At 32.0% G+C, this 15328-nt stretch overlaps 1 protein-coding gene across 1 annotated transcript in view; it reads right to left on the reverse strand.

Moving 5' to 3' along the window:
* The window catches only part of LOC146996596 (uncharacterized), a 315837-nt gene extending 302173 nt beyond the window's left edge, over positions 1–13664 (reverse strand). Inside the window, exon 1 of the mRNA XM_085821184.1 lies at positions 13532–13664. Within this exon, the coding sequence (XP_085677310.1) occupies positions 13532–13575 (44 nt within the window). The 5' untranslated portion in view covers positions 13576–13664. The remainder of the gene's footprint in view (positions 1–13531) is intronic.
* Between the last annotated feature and the right edge of the window lie 1664 nt (positions 13665–15328).

Below are 15328 nucleotides of genomic sequence, written 5' to 3' on the forward strand. Positions count from 1 at the left end.
TTGGCACCATATGTTATTATTGCCACGTTAATTCTTTTACTGACATTGAGAAAAAGTTGTTATACTACATTAAATTTAAATCATAGCCTCATATGTATGTATACCTGAAGTGTCAAAAATATTTTTCTCTGGTTTGGCAACAAAAACATTATTTACGCACAGTTGCTTTGAAAGAAAGAACAGATATCATTCATATTGAAATGTTTTATGCATTTTCTTTTCAGGTGTCATAAAATTTATAAATTTTGCTTTGCCCGCAGCCCGCTCATCTCGCGCTTGCATGGCCTCTAGTATAATATGAATTTATCCGATAACTTAGAATTTAGTTGCCTTTTACATATATTACTATTCTAGCAGCTTCGCTGCCAGCCTTCGCTTGGCTTTTAAATGCGCCGGGAAAATGGCTGAAGGAAACACCAAACGTTAAATTTAAAAACTCCGTAGAAGTTTACTCTGCAGCAGAACTTCATAAAAAAAGTTATTACGTATAACAAAATTACAATGAAATAAGCAATATCCCTTAATACAAATATTAATTATCCTAATAAATAAATTAACCAACTTCCCTTTACAAAATCTTAAGAACTCAAATGGTATAAAGGAGGTTAAGAAATTTGTTTCCTAAAAAAATCACTCAAAACTTTTCAATATCTTAAAAACCGTGATATGAGCAATAAATAACATAAAAGAATACAAAAAAACAAAAAATTCTGAAAAGTATAATTAATGATATTTTCTCTTATATTTTCAAGAGAAAAAAATTACAATGAAATAAGCTATATCCCTTAATACAAATATTAATTATCCTAATAAAAAAATGAACCAACTTTCCGTTGAAGAAAAAAAAATCATGCAAAACTTTTCAATACCTTACAAACAGTGAAATAAGCAAAAAATAACATGTAAACAACTCAAAAAGCATAAAATTCCGCGCAGAATTTTATTCTACAGAACAACTTTATTAAAAAAATCAATAAAGATGTATTATATATATCTATAATAATAAAAGCAAGTGTAATGTGTCTGTCTGTCTGTCTGACCGAGCTCTCCAGCCAAATCTATCGCACGCAGGGACCTGGAATTTTTTATACGGAAGCACAAAGGGGCTGGCCACCAGACCTCGAAGCCCGATTTTCGATTTTTGAATTAGAAAAATTTTAAAAAAATTATTTATAATTAATTAATCACGGTTTTTTTGACTCACTGATATTATTATTTGTTTTCAAATAACGTTCGATTGTAACAATTGATTTCTTTATTCTAGCGTTAGTTTGCTGTTTTGACGATACATTAAATCGATTAATTACAATTCATTTCTTTTTTGTAGCTTGTGGGGGGGGGAAGAGAGAGAGACAGTCTACATGTCCTACACTACTATTCCTGCGCTATTCACTTATCTGCATTTTCTAAATGCACGGGCAACGCCGGGCGGGTACACCTAGTATATATATATATGACAATGAAATATGCCAGTCTCTTAAAAACAGTGACATAAGAAATACGATGAAACATTGTTGCCAAACCCATATTTCTAAAAGAATGAAACTATTCAAAACGATGCGATTTCATCAAAAATTTATCAACAACAGTAAGACAGGAAAATTGTTGCCAAAATCACATTTTTAAAGATGTGAGATGTGAGAAGTGTACTCGGAAGCTTCATTTAAAAAAATTTTTTAAATACAAAATATTATAATTTTTCAAAATTTCTTTTTGTAAAAGCAGTCGCACGGATGAAAGTTTAACGTGTCCGAAAATCAAAGAAAAATAAACTGTACATTTTTAAAAATGAACTTTTTTAGAAAAAATCCCGTTGAAAAGGTGTTAAGCTCCCTTTGTTAAATACATTCGTATTGAATCGATTTATTCAAACACGAATTTTATTTTAAGTTCGTAAAATAGCTAAGTGCCTACGTTTCATGACGACGTGAAAATGGAGTGTCTAGAGTGAAATTTCGCTTTTCTATAGCCTATTATGTCTCAAAATGACGCGATTTCGTCACAAAACATAAAATAATAAAACATTCTAATTCCAATTTCGAAAACATCGCTTCGAGGTGCACTGGCTCTTGTCTAGATGCACCTATGTACAAAATTTCGTAGCCGTGGGTCTATTAGCTTACCCGCAGCGCGAACGAAAGACACGCACACACACAGACAGACTCTTTCTTTTATTATATGTAGAGATTTTACTATGTAATATCCATTTATTTACTTTCGCATATGATATTCTTTAACTTTTTGTCATAAATATTAATTAGTTTTCTCCATTGCGAATGTGCAAAATATTTACATTTCTTAAGAAAATATCTTATCAAAATTATGACTGTTCTTATTTTATATATGATCATGCGTTTTCTTAAAGCTATGCAGAAAATTTATTAACTAGATATGTTACCTTTGATGATATTGAATCAAAATGCGAGGTGTCCAAAATTAAAGAACCCTATTATCTCAAAACTGCCTGCAGGCAAAACCAATCGTCTGAAAATTGTGAAATTTGGTGGCGGATTTAACGAAATGATGGGAATGTCTTTCAGAGAAAAAAACAATTAGTTAAATTATCGCAACACAAGGATATTATATTAATAAAATTTAGCCACACCCTTACGATACTTTTACAATTTCACGAATTTTATTACAGCGAAACATGATGACGGTCGTTTCCAGCTACCATCTAAAATCGTAAGGTAGCATGGTTCCACCGTTGACCGAAGTGTGTGCTGGGAAATACTCAGCTCGTGGCGTGAAATACTCGCTTTAAGAGATCAGGTAACGTTCTTGGATTACCACGACTTCCCAGATGATTCAAATGGCCCCCAAAGCCCTAAATCGCATGGACTGTAGTCTGGGGTTCGGGAAGGCTACACATTACGAAACGACCGTCATCATGTTTCGCTGTAATAAAATTCGTGAAATTGTAAAAGTATCGTAAGGGTGTGGCTAAATTTTATTAATATAATATCCTTGTGTTGCGATAATTTAACTAATTGTTTTTTTCTCTGAAAGACATTCCCATCATTTCGTTAAATCCGCCACAAAATTTCACAATTTTCAGACGATTGGTTTTGCCTGCAGGCAGTTTTGAGATAATAGGGTTCTTTAATTTTGGACACCTCGCATTTTGATTCAATATCATCAAAGGTAACATATCTAGTTAATAAATTTTCTGCATAGCTTTAAGAAAACGCATGATCATATATAAAATAAGAACAGTCATAATTGTCCTGTCAGATTGGTGACATGTACTTCGGTAACATGACGTTTGAGAACATTCGTAGCACACTGTGCAATGTGTGGCAAAGCTCCATCTTGAATAAAGATTGTGCATCAAGCTACCAGCTACCATCTAAAATCATCTTCAAGAGGTTGTGCATCAAGCACAGTCTTGAATATAAAGATTGGCTTGCAGAGCCTGAACAATTTCCTTCTCTAGAAGCGATCCTGGTGGTCGATCCTGGTGGACCTATAGAACTTAACTCCTCGAAGAAGTACGGACCGCGAATAAATAATGTAGAAATTCCAAGCCATGCCGTCACTCTTGGAATCCCTTAGGGCGAGGATTTTCTGGTTCTCAAATTCGCCAGTTGTGAGTATTCACTGCACTGTCCAAATGAAAAATACACTTCGTCTGTCTAGAGCATATTCGAAGGCTATTCTGAATCGACCTAAAGCGAGCAAGAAACAAATTCATGTGGAAGCAACCGATGCACCAGTGATAATATCGAAAGACATTCCGCAAGATCTTATCGACAGTTGATCTTGGCTTGTCCGACGCCTCTGCTACATGCCGGGCAGTGGTGCTAACCTAAAAGCTTGAAGCTGTGTTCCTCTACCACCTAAAGTGCTATCTCCTATACTGCTTCTGAAGAAACTGGTCTTCTTCCTCTTCTAGGACGAACAGAAAACGATCATATGTCTACACATTTCGTTTTCGTTTTCCGAAGATTTTTAATAGTCATTGGATCATCTCTTCGAATCTCCATTCAATTTTTAATACCATTTTGTTTTTTCTGGTAGGTCTCACAAATGTGGTTGTACAAATGTGGTCCAATATCATTACGTGTCATCCAATTATTAGTATCAATATCAGTATCATCCAATATCAATGTTATCAAATGTTCGAAATTTCCGTAGACCAGCTGCTGCGAAATGTTTTGTTAAAAAATGTATTAAAAAAGTGCTATCTCGTAAACCGTAAGCTTCGTCATTGAGAATAGAAAACACATTAAAAACAAGAGCTTCGCGAATGTTTTTACGTTTTTAATAATTGCTGCATAACTTCGACAGACATTTTTATTTTTTATTCCAGGTTTTCAAAGTAAAATGCCCTCTGGTGAGTCCCTTTATGACATTTGTTTTTGCTGAAAGACATCCCCATCCCTTCATTAAGTCCTCCAGAAACTTTAGCTATTTTCTAATGACTGGTTTTGCCTGTAGCAGCTTCAAAATAAGATTTAGTTCTGAACATCCCGTACTTATTAGAATAGTCAAACTTATTACTATTAACTTACTTATTAGAATAGTCAGAAGAGAAGGTTACTTGTTACGAATGCAAAATCATCGCAAAAGAAATGTTAGATATACAAGAAAAATGTAATTTCCATCCACGGCAGAAGAACTAGATATACTAACGTCTCAAAAACGTGTCGAAATCAGAAGCAATCAGTAATATTTTGTATATGAACTTCTGGAACCTATAAAGCTATGATATCGAGGTGCATAATAAAAATATATTCCTGGATGGAGCGTTACATTTTGTGTTTTGCTTGTGCTAGACATTAGGGCGTTGTACTTTACGAATCTTTAGCACTCCCGATAAATTTTATATGTACTTAACGATGTACGTAACAAAGAATGTATAAAAGCCTGTTAAGATATTTCAAAAGCTAAGGAAATTACAGCAAGTGCAAGTAATGCCATCAATCTTTTAGAAAAGAATTTGTAATCTTTGTGACTTACTCTTTCAAAGAATGTATCTTTGACTCTTGAAAGTTTAATATTGTTTTGCGAGCGTAGATGATGAATCCGTAGCTGCTTAAAATTTCATGATGTAAGCAGGTTTAAAGCTTAAAAAAGATTTGAGGTATTTTACATTTTATGAGAAAACCATTTTTAAATTTTTCAGTTTTTTGGGTCACGTGATTTCAAATGCAGTGGGACCTCTGCTTCTTGTAACCTTCGTGATAAATAACATTCAAGTTTTTCCCCATAAAAATTAAACTTTCCCATTACTCCCTGATTTTTGAAATTTTCTTAAAACTCCTCCAGTAACGTGTGTGGTACCAGATTTGACACAAAATAAAAATCTTGAGAAAATATTCGCATAAAGACTGGGTCATCTGTATAATGAAACGAAGATTGAAAAGTATGGAAAGGGGAGGTACAAGGTATTAGGGACATAAATGATTAATAGGAAAATGCATAACTTAAATATTGAAATTAGAATAGAAAACTTTTAAATTATAGGTGCTCTTCTGTTATCGGAACCGGATGCATATTTCACAAGTGCACATCTGTGTAGCCACCTAGGGAGTGGCTTCTAGGATGGACCAATGAGCATCCAGTAATATTTCTGTCGTGTCACATGACCTTTCACACACAAGATTTAAGCAAGATGGTTGAAAATATTCTGCCACGCAATTTTCTGTACAAAATAATTAAAGCATCGTCGATTGCTTCTGAAACTTTTCATTGCGAAGTTAGATCAAGTATAGGAAATTATGAAGTTTTCACTACCTGGTTGAAATAAATACAAACACATGTTGGATACTTCGCAAAAATATCGAGATGAAATATCACTTAGTGGTAAGTAAGATGAAGAAAGAAATATGTGATAAACATCTGACCCAAATGCAATCTTTACATAAAGCTATGCGTATGAGAAAAATATTCACCCCAATTATATATGTAAATAGAAGTCAGCACTTTTTATTGCAGTCTATACGAAAAAGATCAAAAGATGTTCTATAATAATAACCAATGCAGAATTTTATTCAAAGTGAACTTTACTAATTTGCATTCCTATACATTTAGTGCGTTAAATTTCACATTTAATAAATGCTCACTCTGAAATGTACTGTCTACACAAGAAATACTCATCAAACAGAGTGAATTTATCGTATTCGCAATGAGTATATTCAATTTATTTTATTTTTTTAATGTTAGCAATGGATATAATCAGATCACATATATTTTGAATCTTACTCTTCAAAAATCAAAAGAATGCAAGCACTGAAATAAGAAAACACTAGATTCATTGTAAAACTTTCAAATATTAATGAGTGATGAAAATCGCGAAAGTGAAGTGTCAGCGATTAATCAAACTCGGAAAACGAAAGCACTACGAGATTTTCTACTATTACGCCATATATTTGTAACTGCGAATCAAATTCAAATTAAAACGCAAACAACATACACTCACATGCACGAAGATTTAGCGTCACAAGAGCAATAGCAGCTCATTGGTCCATTTTCGAAACCCCTCCCTCAGTGGCTACGCTGATGTGCACTTGTGAAATATGCGAACTGGATTCAGAAATGTATGTATGTATGCATATGTGTATAGAGGTATGCGTTCATGTACGCATGTATATACGTACATACGTGTGTATGTACAAACGTTTCTGAATCAATATCTAAGTCAGGGAATTCGGTTTTATAACGACGACAATATTACATAGAGAAATCACTGAATTTGATTGAGAAGTAATATTTTTGCAAGCAAATAAAATGTAGCAATGCATAATCGACTTGATTTATAAACTTTTAAAAAAGGCAGTGAACCATTTTGGTTTTCTATATTCGTTATTAAATAAATGTAATTTCTAAATAAGTTAGAAATGGGATATTACTTTTCCCAAGAAATGTAATTCTTTACCTCTAGCCCTATAACCTCCTCTTATGGCCTGAAATAGACAGCTAATATAATGATCGCTTACTCATACATTTAGCAAAATTATATTTGAATGCTGAGCTAAAACTGTTCTTTGTCAACCTCCTCAGAAGGAGCTTTCATGTGAAGTTTTTGTTGTGAAAAATGCTTTCGTTTTATATATATCATTACACGGTATTTCATTTTAAGCATGTGCTTTGCCGCCTATAAATAAGAACCAAACAACTGTTAAAACAGAAATTGTTAGGAATTTAAATCCTTTCTTCGCTTGCAAACACATTCTAGTTGGCGAAAAATGTAAAAATTGCGCTGTGCATCATTCTTTAATGCATGAAAACGTTCTCTAACATATATTTTACATATGAAATGAATAATGAAAGCAGCAAAGCATATTTAAAGCAAGGAAACCAACAGGTGTAAATACCAGACTTTTAAAGAAAGGCTAAAAAGAGAGGATCATTGAGAAGCATTTCATCACATAGTAGGAACTACCTGTATTCAGATTTTACAAAAGCGTTTACTTTGTAAAATCTGCACAGTCATTAAAGGTATAAATCAGAAGTAAACAGGATAGTAACTGCAAATTTTATTGAAGGAACTGTTTGAATTCAGCACTGAGATTTATTATATGTTTTACCATTAATGTGTGAAACGCGGGGATTGCATATAATGCCGGACGCTTTAGGCGAATTATGAAATAATTATATAATATTTATAATATTTATATATATGTTACCGTGAAAGACCGAAATTGGAGAATGTCAACATTCACCAAATACGTCGGTCAAAGATCGAATATTGCATTACATTCTTGTACATTCGGACCATCACCGGTGTATGTCGACAACCACAGATATGCTCTGGTGTAGGTCAAAAAGAGAGGTCATAAAGTATCATAATAGTTTAAATTCTTGCAATAAATAAGATTTGAATCACATAATTAAGTAAGTTTTTTTATTACTATTATTTTATTTTCTCATTTAGAACGTACTGTATGATTAAGTAAGTTTTTGACTTCTATTATTTTCCTTTCTCATTTTAAATGTACCGTGGGTTTTAAGTTCTTATATTCTTAAGTTCTTATTTTAACTCTTAAGTGCGTTTTTTCGCGACTGAATGACGGAGAAGAAAATATAATATTCTTATATGTTGAACATTCACCATTAGTACATGGTGAATATCGACATTCACCGGTGTAAGTCAGAAATAAGAGTTTTTGGAAAATATTTCGGACATACAACCAAGCGACTAGGTGATTGTTGACATTCACCGGTGAAAGTCAACATTCTCCGGATTTCGTTGTTTCACCGTAACATATATAATATATATTTTTATTTTTTTATTCCATACTTTCCATAGGCATTGTATATAATACTTATGCATCCTGTAGAATGACAAATGTTTTTTAGGCAAAGTATTGAAAAACAAAGGTTATGATAAGACTTATTATTTAAAACATGTTCATCCCTCAAAAATACAAACGTTATTTTGAAACATTAATGAAAGAGTGCCATTAAAAAACTCTTATTCGAAATATGTAAAACGTCGTGCTACAAAACATCGTGGGAGAAAACATCGCAAAGAGAAAACATCGCAGCCCTAAAACATCGTGGTACAAAACATCGTCGTCGAAAATAAAGCGGTTCAAAAACTTCGCAGTTTAAAAACATCGTCATCGAAAATATCGTGGTAAAATTAAAGTATCTGCAAATCATCGCATGACGATAACATCGCAAACATGCTTTTTTCAGGCTTTAATATCTGTAAATGGAAATTTGATTCTCATAAGGATTTGTGAGCGCAAGATGTAAAGAAGGATAACTTTTACTTTCACAGTTTTTTATTGACTAATAAATTTTTGCTGAAAAAATTAATTTATTGCATTAATTAATTAAATGCAACTTATAGATTATACTTTTCATGAAAAATTACCAGTAAAAACTTTATAAAAATGTTTTATTTATGACCTTGTTAGTTAACTATGTCGGTTTAAAATTCTATTGAGTGCTATAAGTTGCATTAATTTTCTATGCTTAAGTTTCCTTCTTATTTTCTCAGCAAAAATTTATTAGTGAATAAAAATATGAAAGTAAAATTATCCGACTTTCCATCTTGCGCTCACAAATCATTATAGGAATATCCATTTACAGTTATTAAAGCCTGAAAAAAGCATGTTTGCGATGTTATCGTCATGCGATGATTTGCAGATACTTTATTTTTTACCACGATATTTTCGACGACGATGTTTTCAAACTGCGAAGTTTTTGAACCACTTTATTTTCGACGATGATGTTTTGTACCACGATGTTTTCTCTTTGCGATGTTTTCTCCTACGATGTTTTGTAGCACGACGTTTTCGCCTTGCGTTGTTCTCTCAACGACGTTTTCGTCCGCGATGTTTTTGCCGCGATGTTTTCGGCTGTAATCCTCCTTCTTAGTAGTCATTTCGGTCGATTTACAACATTTATTAACTTCTGGTATGAAGTTTCGATTCTTCGAAACGAATCGGAAATGTTTTTAACACTTTGCCGTTTTGTCACTTGGCATTCTACAGAATGTCTAGGAAATGTGTGAAATATGAATCTTTTCACACATTGCCGGCTAGTTTTGGGCATTATTTAAATGCCGGATTTCAAAGGATGCTGGTAACATATTATATACTTCATTATTTGAAATTGAAGGTTTATGAGCATGACAGACCTTATCTAGGGCAAAACGCGTATCTCCTAATTGGTTTCTATATAATTATCGTAAAATATATGTATTACTCATCATAAAAAATATTTTCCTGTTACAATTATTCCTTTCAAAGCAACAATTATTCCTAGCATTTTCCAACAGGATATTTTTTTCTTTGCTTTAACCATAGCATTTCTTTTTGCATATAATTTTCTTAACTCCCTTTATTTAATGCCTAAACACTTTTCATATTTTAACTTGCAATAATAATTTTGGGGAAAACCAAACGAAACATTAACATTGAATATTTTCCCTATGTAAAATATCTGAAGCCTTTAGATATACGACTTCGTTCGAATCGTCAGTTTTTATAGTTATTTCGAAGCATTTTTATTATTTTATTTTAAATCTTATACACTAAGCTTCCCAAAACTACTTTTATGTCTCTTTGGTCATTAGAAGTAGAATTATGGTTGTTCTTGTTCTACGTCATGAATCGTAAGTTTCTGTTTAAGACCTGGAAGCTGATGTCTAAAACAATACAAACTATTTTAAGTAACTTTAAAATGAGAATTTTTCATTTCAATATTTTTGATGATATTCAAAAGATGATTTGAACCTTTCTATTTAATTGCTCAGGAAAGCGATAAGTTTTGCAGTTTTATTTTTATAGTTGGCAACATTTTCTTCTCTTTTAATGCTTGCATTACATTAAACCTATTGTTTGAAAAACTTGATTTTTTTTTCAATTTTTCTGGTACAAAAAAAAACATTTTTAACTTAAAGCATTCTTAAAGCCTTACTATAGTAATTTAACGAAACTTCCCACAAATATTCTATGAAATATTGTGAATTGAATGGACTAAAAGTTTAGATTCATGTAAAATATTAAATTTTTCGAACAATTTTGTAAATGAAAAAAGAAAAATTTCTCGAAAACAAGCTATAGCATGTGCTTAAACATTTAATAGACATTTTACTACGTTGTTTAGATTTTAGTCCATTTCATTCCTCGTACCTTAATAAATATAAGTGACAGAATTGAAACTAAAATATTGATAAATATTTTTTGTGAAAACATCTAGTATCCCTGAATTTTGGCCCATTTTTAACCCAAAATGTAAGAGAAAACCAAACGTAGTATTTCGATATTATGTTTATCATCTGCTTATGCCATTTTAAATGGTATTCTGCTAAATAACACCAATAACAGATTTATAATTATTCCTAGCCTTATATTATATTATTATTCCAAGCCCCCTTCCTTATATTACATTATTATTCCTAGCGATGTATTTTCTTGTGCAATGAAAGATATATCCATGCGATACCAAATATATATTAACATTATTCAAAGATTGCGATACATAAAATTCGGTATAAATAAATATAGAATGTGAAGTTATTTTTACGTTGCTATGGTACCTGCTGAAACCATATTATATTTATGCTGCTATGCATATGTGATATATAATGCTACAGATATCGTTTATATATTAAGTAGTAGTATTAATTTCAGTTATCCTAAACTAAAAACGAAACCGTGTGTATGAACATTACTTTACGCACAGAGAATTTTACGGCAAATCTGAAATGCCATAAGTATTTATATTTAATACTCTAGAAAACTGTTGAGTTAGAGATTCATACTAAAAATTAACCTTTATTACTATTTTTCGGAGAGCTATGTCGCATTAATAATATTAGCCAGCAAGTGGAATTTCTAGGATATATAATAATCATTTTAAAAGCTGAAACTGATGAGGTAGTCTACAACAAAATGTTATTAAGCTTTTAGCGTTTAACATATTTCGTAAATATTTATATGTGTACTAGCAGCTTCGCTGCCAGCCTTCGTCTGCCTTTTAAACGCACCGGAAAAATGGCTGAAGGGAACACTAAACGTTAAATTTAAAAACTGCGTAGAATTTTACTCTGCAGAACAACTTCATAGAAAAAAGGTTATCACGTATAACAAAATTACAATGAAATAAGCAATATCCCTTTACAAATATTAATAATCCTAATAAATAAAGTAACCTACTTCCCTTTGCAAAATCTTAAGAACTCAAATGGTATAAAGGAGATTAAGAACTTCGTTTCCTAAAGAAATCACTTAAAACTTTTCAATATCTTAAAAATAATGAAATGAGCAATAAATAACATAAAAGAATACAAAAAACAAAAAATTCTGAAAAGCAAAGCATAATTAATGATACTTTATCTTATCTTATATTTTCAAGAGAAAAAAATTACAATGAAATAAGCTATATCCCTTAATACAAATATTAAGTATCCTAAAAAAATGAACCAACTTTCCGTTGAAGAAAAAAAATCATGCAAAACTTTTCAATATGTTACAAATAGTGAAATAAGCAAAAAATAACATGAAAGCAACTCAAAAAACGTAAAAATTCTGTGCAGAATTTTTCGTCAAATAATTTCGAAACTATAATTTCGAAAATAGTCATGAATGAAATAAGAATGTTAAGAGAAATATAAATATGCATGTTACTTTCCATTTCATTGTGTAACATTTCATTAAACTAGTTTTCCTTCCAGATCTCTGGAAGGAACCAGATTTGAATAAAAGCTCCTGTTTAGATGCAGTACAGATGAAAAATTGCGTGTCCTTGGAGCTGCTATTGTAAAATAACTGCATAACAACTGCATAAAATAACTGCATAACAACTTTTAAGAAATACGATGAAAAATTGTTGCCAAACCCATATTTCTAAAAGAATGAAACTATTGAAAATGATGCGATTTCATCAAAAATCTATCAACAACAATAAGACGGGAAAATTGTTGCCAAAATCACATTTCTAAAGATGTGAGGTGTAAGAAGTGTACTCGAAAGCTTCATTTTTTTAAAAAATTATCATTTTTCCAAAATTCGTTTTGTAAAAGCAGTAGCAAGGATGAAAGTTTAAGGTGTCCACAAATCAAAGAAAAATAAACTGTACATTTTTAAAAATAAACTTTTTTAGAAAAAATTTCGTTGAAAAGGTGTTAAGCTCCCTTTGTTAAATAAATTCGTATTGAATCGATTTATTGAAACACGAAATTTATTTCAAGTTCGTAAGATAGCTAAGTGCCTATGTTTCATGACGATGTGAAAATGGAGTGTGTAGATTAAAATCTCGCTTTCCTATAGCTATATCCCTTAATACAAATATTAATTACCCTAATAAAAAAATGAACGCGGTTCCGTCACATGTCTCAAAATGACGCGATTTCGTCACAAAACATTGTCAGATTTTTTTCAAGTGGAAACTATTGCACTGTGTTCTAAAAAATGTTACTACGCCCCACAATGATTACAAACAAAAGACATGAATTTTCAGCATTTGAAAAAAGGTAATATGAAATACCGAGAAAGTGCGAATATTTCAATGCAGATACTTCTGAAACTCATTTACTAATTTTCGGGCTACATTCCTTATTGTTTCAGTTTCAACTTTGGGTATTAACTTTTTCAGTTTTATGAACATTTATTGAACACAGAAAAACAGTTTGAGATAAATCCAATAGGTATTGTTGTCACAAACTGAAATAGCAGTGGCTTAGTTTTAATCATATTTTAAATTTGTGATATTTTTACAACACTTGCAATGGCATAATTGCGAATGTTAGTACAATCTGAAGTCTGAATTAGTTATAAATGAAACCATTCTTTTATCACAAATCGACAAAATTTATAAAAATTGCTAACGTTGCAAAACGAAAATGTATATATATTTCTTTCAAATATAGTTTAAGTACGTGTTTATTCTTTAAATGAAAATAATGCTACCTGAAATTTTGTTTCATTTACCAACTAACATCTCCAATGCAACTTTTGTTATAATAACCCAAGCACTGTCCTAAACTTTTCTATGAAAGAAGCAAATAAAAATTCACAATTATAAATAATAGAGTATAACTAAAAATGTGCATTTAAATAAATTAATTTACCTTTCATTGCACTGTCTTCTCCTATGGTTATGAGAGTAGAGCATTCTGGCAATGAATCACGTGGAAACTATCCGCCGCGTATCGAACGAAACAGAGTGGTGAGAGCGAAGGATGCTCCCAATATCTCCGCATCCGAAATGCAGACGTAGCGTCCACCAGGGTTTTTGTATGAGGTTTGAGAGAGGAAGGTTATCAGCGACACCTTTCGGAAGGCGCTTCACCTCTAAATATTCGTCCCTCTCTTATTTAACAGCATTGTTTTGAAGAGCAATGTAGATAAAACTTAAGTATCTAGGTCGTCGGAAAAAATTCTTGAAGAATATAATATATGCAAGTTTCTTAAAGTACTAATGGGATCACCAAACATTTTTATGAAATGAGAAGTTTTTTACTTCTCAGTTTTCAAAAACATAAGCTTAAGGCTGCGATATTTCCCCTTTCTTTGTATTTTGGTGAAGCTGCGGGATTAAGTTGTATTTCTGCGATGTACAGATTCTGTTCACACATTTTTAGACGATGTATATTGTATTCCCAAAACTAAATTACATAAAATTCTTGTGTTTTAAATGTTCTATTTGACATCCCTTATTCTGAACTATCTCTCGACACCGCAATTTCCAGGATAATAATGCCTTTTGAAGTGGCAGAAGAGGTATTCTATCCCATTCCTCCCAAACAGCTTTCCAGAGTCCTGTTAGGGTTTTGGGACAACGTTTGGATAATGCAGTTTTTAAAAGTCAGAAAGCACAAAAATCCATAGGTGACCCATCGGGAGATTCAGTAGGGATATCAGTGAAGGGTATGTCCTTGATACCAGTTTTTTGTTCCATTTCTTTTAGGAAATTTACAGTGGATTTTCATGTGTGACTGCTAGCTTTGTCCTGATGGAGTCTCACAGATGGATGGCACTGTGGGTAAAGCGGTGGTATTTCGTTCAGAAAAATTGGCGATAAAATATGTTCCTGATAGTATTTGGAGTTAATCTTGACATTTTTTTGCACTCTCTTTATTTTTAACTTACCATTATAAGAAAAACCAGCAACAATCATGAATCCCTTAGACAAACTTTCTTTCGATTCTTTGAACCATGTACTTAAATTTTTTTCTTCCTTTTTATGATAATAAATGGCTCTTTTTTTGTTACAGTCATTTAAATACACCCATGCTTCATCTATTGTGACGATTGTTTTCCATTTTTCTTTGGATAAGTGTTTCTCATATAGAATTCTGCAGCGTGTCCTGCGTCGAGCGATGTGCTTTGGAAGAAGACGATGCACATTGCGTTTTTTCGCTTTCTTAAGATTTAAATCAAGGTGTATCATTTTGTTTACAGTGGACACCTAGCATTTTAATGATCTTGCAACTGTCCTTTGACTAGGGGGATTTTCTTTTAACATTAAACAACGTACCTTTGCAATAATCGAAGATGTCCGTTTTTTTTTTCCTTGGATACTTGTTTGGAGTTTTTGTCCCACTTGAGGCTCCGATTTGACGTTTTTTTTTTCCCTTCTTGTTGATGATATTACCTATCGACGCTTTAGATATCACAAAACCACGACTCTCGCATCGTTTTTGGATAACGGAGTATGCATATTTCTCTTCGAAAAGAGCGTGAATGTAGCCTTCGAACCACTGCTTTGTTAAATTCGCCATTTTGAATAAAAACAAAACTTTCGAGCCACAGACGATAATTTTGACTTTTAAAAACATAGTACAATTGCAATTACTTCTTTTGCAGCAAATGATGTTTTATTATGATTTTATTACCGCTTACCAAAATCGTCTAAAAAATGTGCG

Source organism: Stegodyphus dumicola, chromosome 7 (assembly GCF_044657685.1).
Source record: "Stegodyphus dumicola isolate Sdum_Otavi_A_Nest chromosome 7, ASM4465768v1".
NCBI classification, from domain to species: domain Eukaryota; kingdom Metazoa; phylum Arthropoda; class Arachnida; order Araneae; family Eresidae; genus Stegodyphus; species Stegodyphus dumicola.